The 22,926-nt window shown below is 36.3% G+C and overlaps 2 protein-coding genes across 18 annotated transcripts in view; both read right to left on the bottom strand.

Moving 5' to 3' along the window:
• ppfibp2b (PPFIA binding protein 2b) overlaps window positions 1-15,293 on the bottom strand; it is a 48,651-nt gene extending 33,358 nt beyond the window's left edge. For all 17 annotated transcript variants that reach the window (XM_079604204.1, XM_079604223.1, XM_079604224.1 and 14 more), the window contains exons 1-3: window positions 15,167-15,293; window positions 6,173-6,280; window positions 1,580-1,785 (exon numbers count right to left, since the gene is read on the bottom strand). In XM_079604204.1, coding sequence (XP_079460330.1) covers window positions 1,580-1,785; window positions 6,173-6,236 — 270 coding nt within the window. In that variant the 5' untranslated portion in view covers window positions 6,237-6,280; window positions 15,167-15,293. The remainder of the gene's footprint in view (window positions 1-1,579; window positions 1,786-6,172; window positions 6,281-15,166) is intronic.
• A 563-nt stretch (window positions 15,294-15,856) lies between these two features.
• Window positions 15,857-20,824, bottom strand: olfml1 (olfactomedin-like 1). The gene is made up of 3 exons (XM_079604203.1): window positions 20,035-20,824; window positions 17,881-18,163; window positions 15,857-17,430 (listed from the first exon to the last, which is right to left on the bottom strand). The coding sequence occupies exons 1-3, from the start codon at window positions 20,143-20,145 to the stop codon at window positions 16,655-16,657; spliced, it is 1,170 nt and encodes a 389-aa protein (XP_079460329.1). The 5' UTR covers window positions 20,146-20,824; the 3' UTR covers window positions 15,857-16,654.
• Window positions 20,825-22,926: the final 2,102 nt, after the last annotated feature.

Raw genomic sequence — 22,926 nt, 5'->3', positions numbered from 1 at the left:
AAATGCTGGGCCAGAAAGTGCCTCTGGGACACGTCAGAAAAGACCCTGCAGAAGTTTGTACTTAAACGGGATCGTTCCCTCAACAATGAAAATGATCATAATTATCATTATTTATGCATGTTGTTCCAACCCTGTAGGCTGTTATTTTTTCATTGGAATACAGAAGGAAAGTTTTAAAGATTATAGAGAATATTTTTATTTTTTATTATTATCAATAATATTTCTATGTATAATACTATAATTTAATTATTCATTATGGTCAAAGGGGGTTAATGTGAGGGGGGAAACTTGGAAATTACGCAGTTTTATGGAGCTCCTTGTTAATGCTTTGGAAAAGTAAAAAAAAAATAGTTTTCACTAATTAAGTTGAAATAAAATACAAATATTAGATGGAAAACTTAATGTAAAAGGAAGTGAAACTTATAAATGTTACCTTGGCAACTAACTGAAAAAAAATAAAGCTGTGTAGAAATATTTTAAAAGCACATAACAAATTACTAAAATTGAAACAAGAATTAAAATGAAAACCGAAAACTAATATAATATAATATATATTATTTTAATAAAATATTAATAAATAATACTGAAATAACCACTTTCATAAAATATTGATTGTGTTTTTTCCCCGTTGCTATTGAAAATCATGGTCACTATGATCTGCTGTTGTTTATATATATATATATATATATATATATATATATATATATATATATATATATATATATATATATATATATTTATATATATACATTTCTACTTGTGTGTTCGACAGAAGAAATAAATCCATACAGGTTTAGAACAACATAAGGGTGAGAAAACAGAAAATGATGACAGAATTTTCATGAATGGATCATTGGATAAACTGTCCCTTTAAGACTCAGTACAGCTGCCTATTGAATTGTCCTAACACTTTCAGGGTCTTTTGTTGTTTATAATCATGTCACCACGTTTACATTAAAAAGGTTTTTGTTTCTAAAACATGACAAATGTCATCTGAAAAACATCTGTATCACGGCACTGTGAGTAAATATTTATATAAAGTAGAAAACACTATCCAAAAAACTTGAGGATGGCACGAGACTAAACAGAGAAGCTCAGAATACATCAACCCTCCAAATGTTAGGATTGTTCATGAGTTAGTTAAGGGTGAATGAGCTGAATGAGTTAGAACTTAGAAGGACCTGTACAAAGGCTTAAATAAACCTGAATGAAAACTGTCCATGGTTCTTGGTGGGTCTTGCTACCGCCAATACATACACAGACACGCTGCTGTACAATAAAGCATACATGAATTACCCATAGCATATCTATACAGGTGGAGCTGGGGAAGGTGGAGGGTTTCTGAAAGCGTGCTGCAACTGTTAGGGCAAATGCTGACCAAGTATTTGAAGGTTGAGCAGCGAGCTTATTGGCTACTGATACAGCAAGAACCAATAAGCTGTGCCCAATAGAAAATGATGTGATAGCAGGCAGATTGAGTTAAGGATCTATCAGCCTGTGCCATCTCGAGTTTCATGACAGAACTTTGTATTACTATTCCAACATGAAATCTGCATTCATTTTCTAGGCTTTAACTCACCGATCCCCTCTCCAGCCACTCCATGAGGCTCTGTGCGGTGGTGCAGGGCAGCTGGGAGCGCAGTGACTTGCGGTCCTCGTCCCCGACCTGCAGCTCCAGAGTCAGTCTCAGCTCCTCAGCCAGCTGGAGAACCTGTAGGGGCCCGACACTCACAGGAGAGCCCAGGTCATAGAGCCCGTTACTGAACTCCACCGCGGCCTTGGAACCTGCCGACAGAAACATAAGGTACACTAAATAAGAAGTAAAAGAGGTTAGACCCTTGCCTTATTGGTCATACGCTCATATCGGTGATACAAGTTCGAATCCCCCATTTGTTAAATGCAATTTCTTCTTCTTTTTTTCTCCCGTGTCTTTTATTGCAGTCAAACGGTCTTAAAAATTACTTTAAAACAATTTTCACTTAAAATCGCAAGTAAATTTCACAAATAATTGCAAAAAATTAACGTGACTTTTTGAAGACTGCATAGTGCAGGGTTATTATCGTTAACTAAAACAAATTGAATTGAATTGAATATACAGCTGAAATAAAATAATAATAAAATGTGTATATATATTTATATATATATATATATATATATATATACATACATAACCGAAACTTTGAATTGATGCCTTGGCAATAAACTGAAACTGAAACAGTAAGTTAGAAACAATGTGTGTGTTAAATTAGAAGCACAAAAATTATTAACTGTACATAAATAAAAACTAACAATAGCTAAAAGTAAAACTGAAATAAAAATAAATGAAACCTAAATAGCAATATTTTAAAAGAAATTAAATAAAATTACAAAAGCACATAACGAAATGACTAAAATTTAAACTAAAATTAATTACCATGAAAACTAATAATATAAAAACAAAAACTAATTTAAAATATTATTAATACTATAATAAAATTAAAAACTAAAATAGTATTTACTAAAGTGAACTCCAATAATCATTGTTTTAATTCAAATCGATTTTACAGTGTATGTGAAAAAAGATGTGATATTTGGTACAAACAGGGCAAAAAGTGACTTGAGAGGCAAAGAGTGCAGGAGAGATGCACCATCACGCCATGTCATACATCATCACATCATATTACCCATCACCCACCACAGCACACCGCTGCAGCCACGTGTCGACTCCATCAACTCGCACAACAACACTTCCAACTGTCCCCATCTGGACACTATGGAATGAGACGTAACAAATATACAGGAAGCACCAGAACATCTGGAAACCATCAGGATTCTATAACACTTTAAAAGTCTATGATGACATCGCTCCATTTTTTTAACAGCAGAATCACCAATAAGAGCAAAGAGAGACACCGCTGACAACTGGATAATGGCCTCGGTGTTAATTTTTATCTTATGCAATTGCCAGCACGTTATACAATTTTCCGTTAGTTTAAGTGGAATAAAATCAGGTCTCGTTAACGTAAGATTTCTATCGTTTCCATATGTCTTCTGCTAGTGTGTGTTTCCATATGTCTTCTGCTAGTGTGTGTTTCCATATGTCTTCTGCTAGTGTGTGTTTCCATATGTCTTCTGCTAGTGTGTGTTTCCATATGTCTTCTGCTAGTGTGTGTTTCCATATGTCTTCTGCTAGTGTGTGTTTCCATATGTCTTCTGCTAGTGTGTGTTTCATATGTCTTCTGCTAGTGTGTGTTTCATATGTCTTCTGCTAGTGTGTGTTTCCATATGTCTTCTGCTAGTGTGTGTTTCCATATGTCTTCTGCTAGTGTGTTTCATATGTCTTCTGCTAGTGTGTGTTTCATATGTCTTCTGCTAGTGTGTGTTTCCATATGTCTTCTGCTAGTGTGTGTTTCATATGTCTTCTGCTAGTGTGTGTTTCATATGTCTTCTGCTAGTGTGTGTTTCCATATGTCTTCTGCTAGTGTGTGTTTCCATATGTCTTCTGCTAGTGTGTGTTTCATATGTCTTCTGCTAGTGTGTGTTTCATATGTCTTCTGCTAGTGTGTGTTTCCATATGTCTTCTGCTAGTGTGTGTTTCCATATGTCTTCTGCTAGTGTGTGTTTCCATATGTCTTCTGCTAGTGTGTGTTTCATATGTCTTCTGCTAGTGTGTGTTTCCATATGTCTTCTGCTAGTGTGTGTTTCCATATGTCTTCTGCTAGTGTGTGTTTCCATATGTCTTCTGCTAGTGTGTGTTTCATATGTCTTCTGCTAGTGTGTGTTTCCATATGTCTTCTGCTAGTGTGTGTTTCCATATGTCTTCTGCTAGTGTGTGTTTCCATATGTCTTCTACTAGTGTGTGTTTCCATATGTCTTCTGCTGCTACAAAGAATGTGAAGACAAAATGTACATAGCCGAACTGTTTATAGAAATGCGTAATTTGTGCATTCAGGCGCAAGTGTTTTGCTTGGCTGAGAGCATGACATGACCTCATTGGTTTTAATGAAGGGGTGGGGTGGGGGTGTTGTGCCCCTCTCTGATACTCATGCTCACAAATATCCCTTAGGTTTTGATAATCCAAAATACTAAGATAAAAATCACCTAAAATAAATAAAACCACCTAAATAAAATACAAAAAGACCTAAAATAAATTCAAATCACCTCAAATAAAATAAAGCTATTGAAAATACTTCAGTCGAATAAGGCTAGAATGCTAGATGTTGGATCATCTTTATTGTAATTGAGATGTCCCAACTGTCACCAGCAGGTGGAGACATTTCAAGAAGCCTGAGAAACTTTTAGAACAACAGTCCTGCATTGTCATGAGTCAGTTCACTCAGCAGAGCTGTAGAGACACAACATGCCTGTGGTCAACTCTCATCACACCCTCCTATTCTTAACACACACAGACAGACACTCATTTAAAGTCTAGATCCAGTATTAGCCACACTGTATGACATTTAAATACTAAACATTAATGGGTTCGAATGATTTAAATTCATAAGCAATTGATTTATAAGCCTGTGCTATTTGAAGTCCTGCATCTGTAATATTTGGCACATATAGCCTTCATTTTGTACAATTATAACTCATGACATGCAGGACTACTCAGCTAATAGACTATGTGTGGTATGCAATCCATATCTTACAGTATGTATATCATGGTGTGAATAATTTTACATAAATGCTAACATATATCTCATGATATTTCAGCTGTAAATTCAATAAAAATGGTTTAAAAATAGGAAAAATAGGAGCCATTGGTCTTTAGATCACGATGTTGCTCTTTTTATCCCACATTAATAGTAAATAAGCCAACACTGTTTTGCCTAGATGTTAATGGTAGTATGACCTTATGTTATGAAACTGAAATAAACAGTGTTTATCACAGATTTTGTCACAGTCCAGACTAGCTGAGTCCACTGCATTGTACCTCTCTCTCTCTCACTGACAGCAAACTGCATGCTCCGCTCCATTCCTCCCCCAGTCCTCATTTGTTGACTGCCCACATTAAACATTTATCCTCTATTAGTTAAATCATGTTGGCAATTGCTGGGACTGCTTGAGGGGCTTCACGGCCCCCACATCCTCTCCCTACCCAGCCCTGTTAAGAGTCTTCCCTGAAACTGACTGCCAGTTACTCTGCTTTGTTATAAAATGTTGTGGTGTAACGGTGCACACACTACAATGCTACTCAATTTGTCACTTAATAAGGGTACAATATTTTTTTAACATGTATCTTAATCTACTGTACATGCTATAGAGCTGCTGATCAATATATATAAAAAATTATATACTTATATACTCTACATTTTTATATACTTAGATAACTTAATTATATATTTAAATATTTGAATACATGTATAATGAACACATAGCACATCTTTATTCATACGTATATATAAATGTATATATTATATATATATATATACAGTATATATATATACACACACACACACACACACACACACACACACACACACACACACACACACACACATTGCTATATATATATATATATATATAATATAATTATATGCATATAGAATTAACACATAACATAAATTTATAAAAAATCAATACATTAATTAATTTATATATATATATATACGAATAAAATGCATGAAATGCTAGTTGGTCGAGTTTTGAGTTTTATATATATATATATATATATATATATATAAAATATATGCAGATGGAATATATTATATATTATATAGCCTTTGTTTTGCAGGGGCATGATTAAATGAATTAATTTTCTAATGCATCATTTTAGCATAATTAACTAAATTAACATATTAAATTGACAGCGCCATCATTAAGCCGTACATTTAACTATCAATGCTTTTCATTTAGCTTTACCTTTGTTTGGCAAGTACTTTTCTTTCAAAATATCCAACACCATGTAATCCTTTCAAAAAGCTTCATGCATGTAGTGCTGAGGGAATCCAATTAGCATGCATAGATCAAGAGATATGCTGAAAAAAAACATTGTATAGGAGCAGACCCTTATCTGATCGCTTCCTGAAAAGCAGCCAATCAGGAACAGACCGCAAGATTACCTTTACCTGACCCATTTTTGTGGGAAGCTATAATGGCTTTTTTTTTTTTTACAAAATATCCTATTTGTTATTCTGTAATTGAGTTCATCAGGAGGATTTCAAATGGACTTGAAGCTAAATGAAAGTCTTACCAGCAATAATATCATCCATTTGTTCCAAGGCTGCTTCTAACATGTGACTTGCATCTGAGGCCATGGCGCCAGCCGTCTACTGCATCTGCTGCTTTGCTTCTCAGCGACCTGCAAAAATGTGTCATGTAATGATGCAACGTTATGAATAAAAGTCACGATTACACTTGCTGGGAAAGTGCGTTTCGAAATTGAGGGTGGAGTAAAAACATTAATCTTGTGTGTGAACCAATACCACGAATCTCATCTGATGCAAGTAGCAGCTTGGCGTGTCTAAGACTGCAGCTTTCCTGACTGTAATGTACAATGATGCCAATCTAACTTGACATTACATAAATTCCACACTGACAAGTCTGTTTTTAGAAAATGCCACTTGGAAAGCTGTATGTGTTTGAGTGCATGCTTTCTGAAGCTATAATATAAAATGGTCTCCATATTAAGAGCTGGTATTTTCCCGAGCGTTAACCCCTGACTCTCTGCTTTGACGTATCCCGAGGCAGGTTGACTTTCTCCCTGTGGGACCTCAGTGATGGAGGGAAATTTGAGAATGATTACGCTTGTCAGGGTCAAGTTTCACCCTATTGTCATGCCTTGTGGCATGTGTAATACGCACATTCATACACCATATATTTAGCCTCGCACACAAAAGAGGCATCTCTAAATTATGGAAGCCCGTTTCTGTCTCAGAGTAAAGGTCCGGTCACATTTACCGTTGCTCGTACAGTCATTTCAATAGGAATCCACAACCAGGAACATGTGAGAACTGCCGGTATGCAAGAAAAAAATGAGGTTTCGCCACAGATTAAAACATAGAAGTGCCGGCCAACTTCGAGCACTGGATATTACATTTTTATAAATGTTAGGCCACATCATGACCAGAACATTTAACCTACTTGTAATCTTGTAAGTGGGCAGACGGGACACATGCCAGTCGGGTGAAGGGTCACAAATGGCAACTGTCGAGGGCCACCGTGCTGAAAGGGTGCACGGCCCACAATGCCGTTCATTATGTTTAGCTTAATTTAGCCTCACACGACAAGAGAGTGTTGACTCTATTCGGGGCGGTGGGATCTTTCACTGCCGAAACACACAACAGCGCTGTAATCACGGCCCTGATAAGAATGTGAATACAAGCCTTCAGTTAAATGACAAGAAGAGATGAGCGCAGCCTGGTGCTGTTCATTAATAGATGGAAAATCCAGTGCAACCTCAAGCATTGCGCACACACCCCAGTTGTTCGAGCAGATAAGGGTGTGTAGGCTTTCTGTCATGTGCTATCTGCCCTAAAAAAGGAGTCACGTCTTATTTGATCATGCTGATGAGGCTTTTTCGTCCCTCTTCACTTATTATAAGGTGGCGCTGTAGCTTATCAAATCAAGTTTTACCATTCTCTTTCTCGTCTCGCATCCAATAATCTGCAGGTTTGTTCATTTCTGTGCTTACAAACATCCAATCCCTCAATGTTCTCCAGCCATTTATGAGAAATCACAACCATTTTTTTTATTCCTGACCCACTACAGAACACCAGGCGCTCTTATCTCTTATCTAAATAAGTAATATTATTAATTCAATATGATTCATATAATAACAATCAATAATTAATATAACATTTGTGTGTGTGTATATATATATATATATACTATGTTAATAATTAGTGTAATATTAAAAGCAATTTTGTAATATTATATTAATTATTGGCATAATATAACAAAAACAAAACACACACAACAAGGAAATGTGTGTAGAGTTTGTAATTGGAAAATGACTGATTATTTTACCTTACTTATAGTAAAATAATCAGTACTATAAATGCATATGGATCTAACTTATTATTAAGTTTCTCAAACAAATAGGCTATTTCAAACGTTTGTTTAGCTGAAAAGTAATAGAATTTCTGAACTGTCCCTCACAGTAAGTCAGTGTTGCTTCTATCAGTGTTGACACATTCCAATAGAAGCCCCTGCCCTCAGTGTTCCTGATACTGAAGAGTGTGACCGAGCCGCCCGAAGTGACTGAATCACACACACACATCACATGCCGCCGGACAGTATTCAAGTCCTCGGCTGCTTAGATCCTCATTTACAAAACCCTGATAAGCCAACACAAACAGCGAAACCTGTAAACAGCTGGACCTTGAGTTACAAAAAAATCTCTCTTTCCGCCCAAACCCGACAACTGCATTCTGAATATTTCCGTTCACACTGTTTCTCATAGAGAATGCAACGCCATCCAAACCACAGGTAATTCACGAGGATGCTTTGAGAGGGGAAACTGATTTCAACCTGATCCCAACTACAGTATCCCTCACTTTACTCATTTATAATATCAAGACTTACATTGAAGGAGGGACAAGAGTTCTTTACCCTGAATCCCATAGTAATCTGCCTTGTAGAGGTGACCTTTTCACGACTCTAAGCACAACCTACATTTTCTTCGGAAAATATAAAATTTTTGTTTCAACCATCATTACAGTGCGTGTGTACAGTGTAAAGTAAGTTACTCTTAAAATTTATTAATTACTAGCTACTAACATCTTCAACCGTATAATTAGATTACTGTACTAATTACTCTCTCTACAACATATTGCATTATTAATAATTACTTTCTAAATCCCATATCAACCACGACCAGTTGAACAATACAAGGGTATGAAACTGCTCTTTCAAATAAATAAAATAAAAGTGCATAAATTATTCTTGAACTGACCAAAGTATTTAAAGGGAGAAGGTAACATTAAAAACATATATACATTTTATTATTTTAATGTTAAATCTACTATTGCTTTTAATAAAATTGTACTATAGTTTATTCAGCATTTAATGTAAGTACTATAATTAAATTACAGAAGAATTTAGAGTAATCCCTTACTTTACTTTTTCAATGGAAAAGTAATTAAATTACAGTAATTAATTACTTAGTAATGCATTACACCCAACACTGTATATGCACTTTTTTTTGGTATGAAAACAATGCCAAATGGCAGAAAAAAAAAAAACTTAAGTAATATTTGGTTTATTCATGCAAAATATAAATAAAATATATTTTTGATTTGGGGTGAAATGAGACCTGGACATGTTTTCGAGAGATTCACCCCGTGAGACACATATTGTTTACTTTCTTTGACATGTGACAAGTTTGGACAATACTTAAGTGTTTGTTCTAGATATCACCCACAAGCAGACACTCAATAATCTATAGATCTTTTGGATCCAAAACCCTTTGAAATATTGTGAAACCAAACAAGCAAACTAATTCTTTGGTTTTAACAAGCTACTGCTATCTATCATGTGATTCAAAAACTGCCCGAGACTGTGAGCCCAGCGTTTGGTGGCAAAAAGCAAACTGTGGTGTTAGAATAACCGTTCTCCTTAATTTACTCCAGGATGTTTAGAGAGGCAAACAGAAACTACTGCGGGAAGTCCCTGTATTTTTGAGCTACATTACAGTTAATGATAAACAGGCTCATCCAAGGGTGTCTTTTACTAAAATACAGGAAAATTGTGACCATGAACATGTTTGGACTTTGGAGCAGATGAACAAATGAGTCTGAGTAAACATTAGTAAAAGCCTGTTCACACCAAGAACGATAACGATATAGTTTATACTAAATGGTAAACTAAAAATTTATCTATTCTAAATATAAAAGAATAGCGGTTTACTGATTTACTAAGATCAGGTTTAAAGCCCATTCACACCAAGAATAATAACTATAACGATAACTATATTAGTGTCCACACCAGTGGACGATAACGGTATCGTTGGAATCACTTTCAGAATGATTTTTTCCAGCTTAAGAACGATAAAATCATTTTGATCATTTTTATAGAGCCAATCAGAATTCATCCTGTTTTAAAGAGCTTGAGGTTTTAAAGCGACAGATGACAAAACTGCAGTGCGCTCTTAGAATAAACAGAATGATATCGTCCACTGGACACTAGTCATTATAGTTATTATTCTTGGTATGAATGGTCTTTAAACCTGATTAGTAAATCAGACAAACTTCTATCTATCACTTCAGGAACTTAAACTCTAAATTTGTTATATTATTTATTTTTAAATAACTTGTTATAGCAATAGTTTGAGGAAAGACTTAAATTTGTGAATTTTACTCTTTTGAAAACAGTTCCCATACATTTTTTAAATATTAAAATATATACAATTGATGTAAAATATTGTATTATAATATAAATAACATACTAATATGAAATATTAGATAAAAATGATATACATATTAAATTTACTTTTATGTAAAATGTTTTCTTTGAAAAAAGTTCCCATAAATTAACACTACTGTTTAAAGGTTTTGGGGTCAGTAACATTAAAAAAAATAATAATTTAATTAATGTTTTTATTCAGTAAGGATTTATTAAATTGATCAAAAGTGACAGTAAAGACATTTATAATGTTACAAAAGATTTCCATCTGTTGCATTCATATATATAAAAAAGAAATTCCACAAAAATATTAATTAACACTTGTTTTCAACATTGATTCAACATTCATAATAATATTATAAATGTTTCTTGAGCAGCAAATCAGCGTATAAGAATGATTTCTGAATGATCATGTGACACTGAAGACTGGAGAAATTATGCAATATTTCACAATATTATTATTTTTCTGTATTTTTGATCAAATAAATGCACTGGTGAAAAGACTTGTTTCAAAAACATTAAATCTTACAGACCCCAATCTTTTGAACAGTAGTATAAATATACTATTAAATATTATATTCATAAATCCACTGTGCCAACTATGGTATTATTAGAAACCTAAAACCATGTTAATTATAATTTTTAATTGTTATTCATTTGCCTGTAAGCCCCTCCATATACGTATTTTCCATGCATGTTGTTAGCAATCCCCACTATGTACAGTAAAACCAAAAAAATGACACACTGTAAGCAGCCTTGGGCAGAAATACTGCAGGGAGAGGAAGTGGCATCAGCATTAGGTGTCAGACCAATAAACCCAGCACGTCAACACAGCTTAATATGAGAACATCAAAGACAGCAGTCCTCAAACAGCTTAACCGTCCCCACTCAGCACTCTGCATTAAACCATCCCGATGTGTGTGTGTGTCTGTTCAGCAAGCAGCTGACGGAGTGACATATCGAGTGGGCACAACGCACTATAATGTTAGAAAGGTGACCTGAAGCGTAGTTCACAATGTGACACAAGGCCTCATTGCGGTGGGATCTGGACGTTGTGTGATTTTACAAGCAGGTTTATGCTCTGCCACAAGCTACCTTCTCAATACAGGTTACTTTTCAAACACGTTAAGTCATCCACAACAAACCTGGTTCGAATAACAAGGGGATAGAGTTGCAGAGCCTTATGACTACACACCACAGGCGGAGTAGCGTGATCAACAAGCGGAAGACAGAGAGGAAGCTTCGTCGCATTAATAAAGACGTTTCGCATAACACTTCCACACGTATTAACGTCAGAATGTCCAAGAGATCAAAACAGCTCGGATGTTGCACACTCGCACCGCTGTACGCGGAATGATTCATGACTCGGTGTAGGCGGTTGCGAGTTCGATTCGGGCTCAGACCCTGGACGATCCTGAGCTGTACTCACCGGAGCGGATGCGTTCTGGCAGCTGGGGTGAATGCTGCACTCCTCCACAGTAACAAGAGAAATGTCAGCCCCGAGCAGGTGCATTCGACTGTGGTGCCAAGGCCCGTGAAAATGTCAGTGAGCCGCTCGGCACAGGAAAACCCTGCTCATGGGGCAAAACGTCACGGCTCTGACTGTCCTACAGGTCCCTGACATCAATACTGCCCAATGCATATTGCATGGGATCTCCACAGCTGTCTACCTCAGTGCGGGGTTCACAGAAAGTCAGATGCCAACTGTATAGAGACGGTCAAGTTAGTTTCCTCCGCTAGGTTACAGTATTCAGTGCAACATGCAAACTGGGAATTGGATCTCGATTCCTAAACCTAGTGGATGGTCTCTAAATCAAAGAGTGAGAAAAGAATTCATGTAAAGAGCTCCAAGTGTGGCAGCTGACGTGAGTGATGGACCCTTTTAGATGCTCATTAAACTGCATTTAACTTTACAAGCCTTCGAAAGCACACTAAAGGTCGCATTGCGCTGAGTGGGAAAGTACTTAAATATTAAAAATATGCAATTATTTATTATTCACCCTCATGTTGTTCCCAACTTGTATGACTTTCTTTATTCTGTGGAATACAAAAGAAGATATTTTTAGAAATGTCCATACAATACAAATGAATTGGGGTTGTTCTGAATAAAATACTAGTTATGAATGTTTAATAGTTTTGAATAATAATAATAATAGAAACGGTTTAAACTGCCTTGATAATGCTGTTCAGCTTCTCATTCTTTTCATTTTCATTCTTATAAGAATACATTTTCCCATAATGCTTTAGTTTAGAGAAAGCCCTGTGAGGAAGAGAACTGAGTGAATGATCCAATGGCTGCATTCCAAGGTAGGAAGGCATCAAGGCACATCCGAATCCAACATTAGCTTCACTTCCTGTCTCCTAAGATCTGATCGATTTTTGAAGGCTGCATAGGTGTATCCTTCACCGCCTTTGATTATCCCACAATCCTGTGCTTTCCATTCTGTGACAATTGCACTAAAAATAAAGCTGCCGTCTGAAAGTTGCGGTTGGTGGTCAGTTTGCGTTTAAATGTACGTTTTTGACCAACGTTTCCGACTTTTTATGTCATTATAGCGAGAAATTACTATATTGAAGTCATTAAATATTCACTTAGTTATCACCAAACCTCATTCTATTTTGCTGTAGATCATTAAACCGCTACGCTGCCTTAGAAGTTTGTCCCAAATCAATTTCATGAGGTGCCTTCGTGCGCAAACGCTGCCTGCAAAGTCATGGCCTGCAGGATAAGGCAGCGAGGCAACAAGTCAGCTGCCTAAGTTTTTGGACTATTTCAAAGTGTGCGCTGAAGAAATTATTGAATCCCTGCACAATACTGCACAAAACTTCAGTAAACAGTTAGTTTTATTTTATTTCATTTAGTTGTCAGTCATCATTATTGAGTTGTTTTGGTCACCATTAACTAACAGTATAAAGCTGTCACTGGGGCGGTACCCTTTCAAAAGGTAAGCTACAGCTTTGTACCGGAGGAGTGCGTATTAGTACCCCAAAGGTTCTTATTGGTACCAAACGTGTACATTTTAGTAGCTAAATGGTACATGATATTAGAGTCAAAGTGTACCATTCCAGTGACCGCTTTTTGTACCATTTTTCTGAGAGTATACCGGCAAAATGTTCTTCAAAATATCAGGTTTTGAAATGACATGAGGGTGAGTAAATAATGACAGCCTTTTTATTTTTGTGTGAACTAGGCCTACCTCTTGAACTAACTAACTTGATATCAGTGAGAGAATCGCTACAATTTTCAAATTATCGTTCTGGTAATGAAACGGTTGTGGTAAAACTGGTCAATCAGGACGTGTGTGTGCACCTCTATGGAAATAAGGGCACGGTAATCACACAGTAGAAGAGCCTGAGGGCTATGTGTCTGTTCAAAACAACGATATGAACGCTCTCCTTCACCTGTCCTGTTATCATAAACCATTTACTCATGTTCAACTTTGCTACCACAACAACAACAACAACAAATAAATCAATCAGAAATCAATGTCTTGCTTTTAATTTGCTCTGGCAAGAAACTGCTAAGATGCTAAGCTGTGAGCGATATTCACTGATCTCACTAGATTTCAAAATCTCTTTCTCTGTCTGAATACAGAAAGGTGAGCGGGACGGAGAAAGAAGTCAAAGTTTATGAAGACTGTAAAGGCTTGATTCAACCTTAAAAGTCTCTGAATGTTAAGCTACTTCAAGACTACACATTATCACATGGTTATTTAAACAAACACTGTACTGTAACAACTAAAACGTTCATCCACAAGTTATTCAACTCTTTTATTTCTAAATGCTTTAATTTGGCGAACATACGGTAGTGTCAACAAAGAGCAATACAATTGTGTGCTGTTTTCAGAACGCCAGGGGAAGTGGACAAATAAAAACGCCTTTATCCTTTTCTCTAAGCACATGATCTTCACAGACAGCTTTGTTGAACCCCACTGTCATTACCAAGTGAAATCTCCATTGCAGCACAGAGTGTGGCTGCTCACTGAGCCCACTGGGGTCAGTACTGAAGGAAGAGGCTTTATGCACTATAATAATAACTGGCAGTAAAACAAACGTGGATAATGAATGGTAACAGGCAGAGACAAGAACTGTAATAGGCTTCAGTGTCGAATGTTTTGTGAATATTTATTCAGATCATGGCTAATCTGAGACCGTTCATCCTACACTGGATGACCCAGTTATCTACCTAGATCCTTCAGGATTTGACAGACCAATCACGTTTGAGTTTAAGTTTCTGGTCAGTGATTATTCCTCTTTGGTCATCATCATAGTATAGCGTATTTGTGTTGTATACTACTATATAACTACTATATAATTATTCACTCACATTTGACGTTTTTATGTATTCATTAAATACATAATTATTTGCATTAGATGATAGAATATAGCCTACATGGTAGTAGCCTACAGCTTATTGGAGTGTTAATATATAAATGTAAATAATTATATTCACTCGCATTTAAAGTTTTCATGCATTCATTATATATATATATAGCCTAGCCTTACTTATTTGCATTCGGTATTAAACTTCACATAAACACTAGGATAACGTTATATGCTAATGCATTTGTGCATGTTATGCAAAATATCAAGACAATTCTGATCCCATATAGTAGCTATGTACAAATGTATCATTAATAATAATAAAAATACAATGGTAGAAATTATCAATCAACGTGATTTAAATGAAATTTAAGACGAGGAACCGTTACAGCAACTTTCTTGATAATTTCTATGACATTACACATGCGAAAGACTGTTTAAAACTGCTTAAAATGATGAAAAAGTTGTTCTGTAGCTAAGAAAGGGGTGTTGGCAGGATTTTTTTAAAAATTAAACTTACCTGTATTGTAAGTAATTCCCGATCCTGGCCGATTTTAAATCCTCTTGTTGTCAGCTGGCGTCCCGCTCATCTGTCATCATCGAACTGCGTTGCTCCAATATAATAAAGCCATTTGAGGTACATTTCATCTGACCAATCACCTGTCATGTGCTGTAAGGGGCGGGTCTTATCGCCAAACGATTTCCATATTATAATAAATAAACTAAAAGTAACACTTTAGTCATAATAATGCGGTAAAAGTATAGTGGAATCATTTTAAATTGGTATAGGTAGCGAGAAGGTAATATTTTAAGAACCACAAGAGCGGTGAAAACAAATGTCTATGGTTTTAAATGTTTTGTCACAGTATGAAATGAACTCATAAAATAATCATTTCAATAACGTTACTTGTAGTGGCGGCTTTGTCTTCAAATATGTTCCGTTACAACCACAGTCTACTATGGTTACTAATGACCACATGTTCAGGTGCTGCTGGAAATCTGTGGGGAGAATAGCAGCGCCATCTATTGTTCAGGCCGTTCAAATTCACAAATACGACAGATACAGATAACGTGTACAAGTGCCCATGCGCCAACGGTTATCAGCGCAGGTACACGCTTGCAAGCTAAAAACAAAATTTAAAGAGACCAAAGTATTTGACTCATGAAAATAAACCTGGAAATATTTTAAAATCATGATGTAAAGCCCATGGAAAAATTGTAATAAACATTTATTTAGTGAATAGACTTTGAAGACTGTGTATACAAATAGCCTAAGCATATTAACTAGAGGTGTGTAACGTGTGTTTATACTGATACTTGACATATCAATGAAAATCCCCAACAATCTTCATTAAATTATTAATCATCATCAATTATTTAAACAAGTAATACAAAATTTAGCTGGAAAAGTTCATTAGTCAAAAACAACCATGGCAATTGCAGGGTGACAACAAGAATGTGGAACAAATTAATTAAATTATTACTTATTATTAAATAATAATCATCAATGATTATGTATTGCCAAAAATGTCATAAAAATAATGAATACACAAATTGTGCTTTTATGGTGCACATTATAGTTTTAATATTTCAATGCATGATCCCCGTCCACCTCAGAAATACTGTGAATTTGAAATGGCAACAAATTCTGTACAAAAATATTTTCTTTGAGAGACATATTCATTGGCGATCATTTGTTTTTGTATAATGCTCTTTATTTCTAGTGTACTGCTGTTGGATAAACATCTTTTATAAACAACTTTTATTGTCTCAAATCAATCATAGAAAGAGTGCAGATACGATACTAGCGGTCCTCTGACTGAACCGAGGAAGCCAAAGAGTCCTTTGTTTTTTAGGAAATTACAGTCTGGCACAACAACAAAGTGCACTGCAGACTGCTTTCCATTAAATACAAGCAGATCAGATGTGATTGGGAAGAAGAATAAAGCACTGCTGGTTAAAAGGACCTTATAACTGCCCTTCTGATTTTATGTAGAACTGACCTATCTTATATCTTCTTGATATCTAACTTATAGATGGTCTGATAACCATCATCCCAAGCATACAGATGCTTATCCTTGGGGTGGAAATGCAAACCGGAGTGGCTGGTGTAACGTTTTGGGAAGAAAAGTACAGGGATGCTCTCGGGGTAGATGGTGTCGTGGATATCAAACAAGCATTGGATGCTGGACCTTCCACCATAGTGGGAGTTGTAGACCACATATAAGGTGCCACAGATTATGAAAGCTGCTTCTGCATCACGGCTATTGCAATTGGTATCCCAAGTGTGCTCCACAGCCAGACTACTGTGGTCCAGCTTGGAGATCACCAAGTTGCCGCCGAAGTCTGGGTCCGCATGGATCGACCAGAGCCCCATTTCGTCTAGGGCGAGATCCAGCAAGGTGTGAGGGCTGAGGGAATAAGCCGGCATTCGACCGGCTCCAGGAAGCAGCAAGCGATCAGCCACTGTGCGGTTGCTGAGGTGGACCTTCAGGATCTCATTGTTGGTGTCTGCGTTGTGGTAGTACACAAAGCCGTTGTTGACTACATGGCCGGTTCCATGCCAGGGAAAAGGAAGACGGATAACTTCCGTCTTTTTGGTGGAGTTTGCTTCGGTGAAAGTCTTCAGAGAGGTATATGCTAATATTGTATTGTTTCGAGTGCCGCTAAAAAAGTAAATCTTAGCAGAACCCTTCGTCGGATCCTTCATCCAGGATCCATTGACGTCGCCTGCCTTCTTGACGATTTTGAGGGACTTGATACCCACAAGCTCTGAACTGCAGTCTGGAAGAATCAAGATAAAAAAAATCGACTTTATAATAGCAATATAAGTAATTATAAGTATTATATTTATACATAGTAATGTAGATTACATCCTTTCCATCTTTTTTATAGGAATGCACAATGTATTGGTAACTAAGGCCCGGTTTCACAGACAGGGCTTAGATTAAGCCAGGATTAGACCTTAGTTCAATTAGGACGTACTGTAGTAGCTTTTATAAACATGCCTTAGAAAAAACATTATTGGTGTGCATGTTGAGTGACATTTAAGATACTAAGTTAAAACAGATCAAACGTCCATTTTAGTCTGGGATTAGACTTAATCCTTGTTTGTGAAACCGGGGGTAAATGTTCTTAATCATTATGCTGTAACACTTAACACCAAAAAGAGTCCTGAACATTTTAATTTGTAGGGCTTAATTTCCAAAATGATAGTCTAAACTTCTTATTTACCTTTGCCCTTAGGGATTACAGATGTCTTTTTTAGCTTGGCTTCTTTCATCTGGTGCTCGAGCAGCGAGTCTTCAATGTCAACCTGGGCGTCAGGGATCTTATTCTGCAGGTATTCCACATCTCTCTCCACTCGATCCATGCGCAAAGCGATGGTATCAAGGTGACCTTTGACCTCTGATTTCAACACGTTAGACTTGCTTGTTTGCCCGTGTATCTCCTTGGACATTTCATACATCCTTTGACTGAAGTGCTGGAAGTCCTGCTCGCATTTGATCAGTCGTCCCTGTTCAGATGAATGCACAAAAAATACCATGTGATTATCACACTATATTAAAACTCAAAATTAAAACTAACATGAATAGAACGGCAACTGGTAAAACATTTACTATATTTAAATGTTAGCGATTTAGCTAAACCTTGATCTAGGGGTGTGCAATATTACGATTTTTGATCGTGGACGATTAAAATGTGTCCACGATCTGCTTTTGAAGAAATATCGTAGGATCGTGCATTTTATCAGTTTGCATTTCTGGCGCCTCCGTCTCAACATACTGTACAGCGCGACGTATATCCACATGAAATGCAGAGGAACGGGACACTGTAGTTCATAAAAATTAATTATTTGCATGTGCTTTAAAGCCTTGCCGGTTAAACATGTCATTCGCTGCTGATGCGCTGTTCTAACGAGCGCTTTTCTGAAACATCCGACGCGCACATGCACTAAAGCCTGTCTAACAGCGCCTGATTACTGGACTAAGTTATCTTTCGAGTCTTATTGCGCGAATACTGTCAAATACACACAAGGTTTAAATAAACAAAGTTGGTTATGTCTAAAGTGAAAGAACAATAGAAAAAATGAAGAAAAAATCTGCTTGTCACATGCGTGTAGACTCGTTGCGCGCAGATCTTAAAGTGACAGTAGCCCTAATAGTAAACATGCTGCCGCTTGTCCTTAAAGGGACAGTTACCCAAAAATAAAAATTCTGTCATTATTTACTCACTCTCTAATGTTGTTCCAAACCTGTATTAATTTCTTTCTTGTGCTGAACACAAAAGAAGATATTTTGAGGAGTGTGGCTAACCGGGCAGTTGCTGGTCCCCATTGACCATAGTAGGAAAAAACTATTATGGAAGTCTCTGGGGTACTGTTTGTTTACCCACATTCCTCCAAATAACTTTTAACAGAAGAGGGAGACTTATTCGGGTTTAAAGCGGCTTGAGAGAATTTAAATCTTTGGAGAACTATGCTTGTTAATAAAACAACAAAATACAAAGAGCATCTCACTCACTCTTGACTGAGAACTTTAATAGTAGCTTTAATAAGAATCAATGTACAATTTATACAGTGAAGTCTATGTTGTGTTTTTTTCTTCATATTTGTTCATTTAATTACTTTCTTCAATGCTGTTAAATACACCTGTAGCTGAAAAAATAAAGCACTGCTTATTTAATTTGTATATTAAGTTGTGTATGTGTATCTTTGTTCTTAATTTTTAATAACAAAGACAATGACAAATATTTTTTATCTTCGCCACTTTGGCCTAAATGTCTGCCATTCTTTTTTATTTTATATTTTGTTACCTAAGGCTTTGTTTTTAAAATAGGGACATTAGTTTGGCTGTGATGCTCAGTCACTTGCAAAATAGTAAAACCAACATGAAAAGGAATCGTGATAAAATCGTTAATCGTGATTTTCCTGAAAAAAATCGTGATATGATATTTTTGCCATATCGCCCACCCCTACCTTGATCCTATGACTTGGCCAAGGATCAACATCCTTGTTAGTCTTGGAGCAACATTCCAAAATTTAAGTCACATTGTAGAGAAATGGGAAAAAGTTAGGCTAATGGGAACTGCAAATTAGTGCAGTTAAACTTCTGTTTTAAAACTAGTTTATGATTGTTTTAGATTGGAGTTATGTTGTAGAAATGTTGCTCTAGAACCAACATATCCAGATCCAGGAACACATACTTTAACAAAATCACAGTATATAAAAAAAAGAGGGAATAGTTATATCTGAACACATAGCTGATAGTAAGCTTTAATTGTCCTAAAAGTGTCTAATGTACAATGCATTAAAATATTGTATTGGTTACTATTAAAGCAAACCTATTTGGCCACAAATAAGCCATTTTAGGGGGAAAAATTTCTCACCTCCAGCTGCTGAAGTTGTCTCTGAAAATATTCCATCATAAAATCAGGAGTTGTCCTTTGAGTTTGTGCAGTTCCAAGCAAAAGAAGTATAGTTATCAATGACAAAAGCATGATGTATATTTCACCTCTGATGTCTTTCCCTCTTGTTTAGTTTGTGTCATATAATAAAACCAAGAAAACTCCCTTTCTTATCTAATGTCAGTCTGCTAAAATGGAGCCAGGCGGAGTTCCAGAAGCAACTGGATGTTTGTTATTCAAATTCTGGAACTGTATTCGAAGGAAGATGCTGAGAAGGCAGGTCTTCACAAGCTCTGTTTTTAGTATTAATAAACTCCAGATGTCCCGACACGCTTTCACTCGATAAATCAAATCTGCAGCAGATAATACGATTCAAATGACTGCATATTTACAGTATAATATACACCATATTTGCCTCATCCCCGACAGTTTCGATTAGCCTTTTAAGAGTTCAAGTTGGTCATTTGAGAGCAGGAAACACATCAGGACACCTTCAGGAGCTTCAGTCTGGCTGGCCGACGCAATCCTCATTTTTGGCCCACAAACAGACACTTTCCTACCAAATAAGTGACATCAGGGGAAGAAAATTACTTTATTCCTGGAAGAAGTTGTTTGAGCCCTGCGCTTCATAAAAAATATAGATTTCTGTTAGTACGACCTAAAATTACTACAATTATTTTAACCGTACTAAAACACTATTTAGCATAACATCATTGCTAATAGCCTATCATAACTTTCTTATAACATCCGCGACTCCCAGAGAAACTGTGGTGATTCTGTTTGTCCATCAGATGGCGCCTTAATACCAAAACAACAATGTGAACTCTGGGAACAGGATTCACAAGTGTCCATTGTTGATTTTGTTTGCTAAGACAATGGTAGTTTGTTTACATATTTAAAAATATATCCGTTTCCAACATCTTTTATCAGTGATTATCCGAAATTCAGCATTTTAACTTGGATAACTCCCTTTAGATGTTTTTGTGCTTCTGACACCACTGGCCCAAATTCTGCTAGTCAATTATTTAGGCTGTTATATAATGGCATCATTCAAAATGATGCCTCATCTTAAATATAAATCACAAAACAAGCCTTCTGCATTAACTAGGGTATCAGATCATATATTCTTTATGTTTGCCTCATTCATTAGCTTTTTTCTGTCGCCTCATTTAATCAGAAATGACAATGTAGTAGCTCGGGCAATTGTCAAAAATGAGGTTTGCTTGTCACGAGGGGGCTTGTTGTCAAAGAAAACATTGCAAAAGGAAGCGACAGGCTCAAATGATGTAGAAACATTTGATGTGGAAACTTTTGTGGCCTAATTCAATCACAACTCTGCAAATCCAAGGACTTGCTTTACAAAAGTAAAGCACACTGCATATAGGCTACATGAAGAGAAAATCCAAAACAACAACAAAAACTTCTATAGAAAAAGAGCTATATTTATTATTTACCCCATTTTTCTATTTACAAGAAGAAATTAAAAACATTTTAAAACTATGTCAACACACCTTGTCCCAAAGTAGTCCTACTTCCATTAATAACATTGTTTTTAGTGGCTGGCGAACTCTAACCTATAGCACAGCGAGACAAAACCCCATCATCAAAAGCTCCATTAGTGGAACAGTGTCTCTTCCCGTGCTGAATGAGTTTAACAACATCCCATCTTCAGTGACTTCATGTCCCTGTCTCAAGTCCATAAAAGCTTTCTAATGTGTGTGTCTGATATTAATATTTTTTGGGGCTTATAACATCTCTGCTAGGGATCGAGTTGCAACTAATGCTAATGGTTATTTACACAAAAGACTGCACATAAAACAACAATAAGTATCCCCAAAATTCAACAGGTAAATGACTAGAAATTAATGTGTTTATCTCTACAGTTGAACTTTTATACACAAATGAATAATAAGCGTGAAATGGTACATCTGTTCGGAAACATCAGACAGACCCAAACATCCCTTTTACCACCAAATGAGGGCATGCATGGTCCCCAAACAGTCTCCACAACTAAGCCAACCCTCTGACACACTTCCATAATTCACTCTCATCTTTTTTTAGGGTTTTAGCCCTACCAGCTCCCTGCTGTTTAGAACAACATACACAACAACACATTCATGAATTTGTCAGGAAACTTCGAATCTGATTCCTGATAGATTTGCATCCTAAGCATGAGTAGATATAAGACTAGGCCTTCAAATAGGCTTACATAGCATTGCATATGTAATTTATACAGTAACAAATAAGGTGTTGCAAAGGCTTTTTAAACTACCTGTCTCTCCGACCAATCACAGTCAGGGGGAGTGTTTGGACAAGGAACCCTCATAGGCGTCCGAAATCACATACTCTCTTAGGTACTTATTTTGAATAAGTAACTACTTCTCGACCGCTAAAAAGTATGTATGAATGCGTGTAGTATGAATGTAATCTGGACGTAGCTACTGTACTACTTTCGCCATGTTGTCATTATCTTGTGACCTACTAGTGCCAGTTACTTCACTGCCATTCATAAATTGTCTCCTGTGGCCTCATGGATAGTAAAGTGTCCATCGTATGGACACTTCAGAATCTCGCAAGAAGTAGGTTGTCTCGTCTGGGTACTTTTTTCCTGTACTCTTTTATGAGTACTGTGATTTTGGAAATACTACTTTTGTCACACTGTTTTTTTTTTGTGCATATTATACTAGGGAAGTATGCGATTATGGATACAGCCAGTGTCTAGTTTTCCGAAACCTGTTAGAAAACAATCGTGTCGCTAGAGCCTTCACAATGACCTACTTCACATTAAACATTGATTACCAAATAAAATTATAAACATCTATGAAATCAAGCAATGTGTGAAGATATATTAGTTCTGTGTGAAGGGATAATGTA

Source organism: Phoxinus phoxinus, assembly GCF_949152265.1.
Source record: "Phoxinus phoxinus genome assembly, chromosome: 25".
NCBI classification, from domain to species: Eukaryota; Metazoa; Chordata; class Actinopteri; order Cypriniformes; family Leuciscidae; genus Phoxinus; species Phoxinus phoxinus.
This window is presented reverse-complemented; position numbering and strand designations above follow the sequence as displayed.

Excerpts from the sequence above, each read along its gene's own strand:
- olfml1 (XM_079604203.1), bottom strand. The coding sequence starts at position 20,145 with ATGCTTTTGTCATTGATAACTATACTTCTTTTGCTTGGAACTGCACAA. Across the intron at positions 18,164-20,034 it reads GACAACTTCAGCAGCTGGAG|GGACGACTGATCAAATGCGA; the intron begins GTGAGAAATTTT and ends TCATCTGAACAG. Across the intron at positions 17,431-17,880 it reads TGTAATCCCTAAGGGCAAAG|ACTGCAGTTCAGAGCTTGTG; the intron begins GTAAATAAGAAG and ends TGATTCTTCCAG.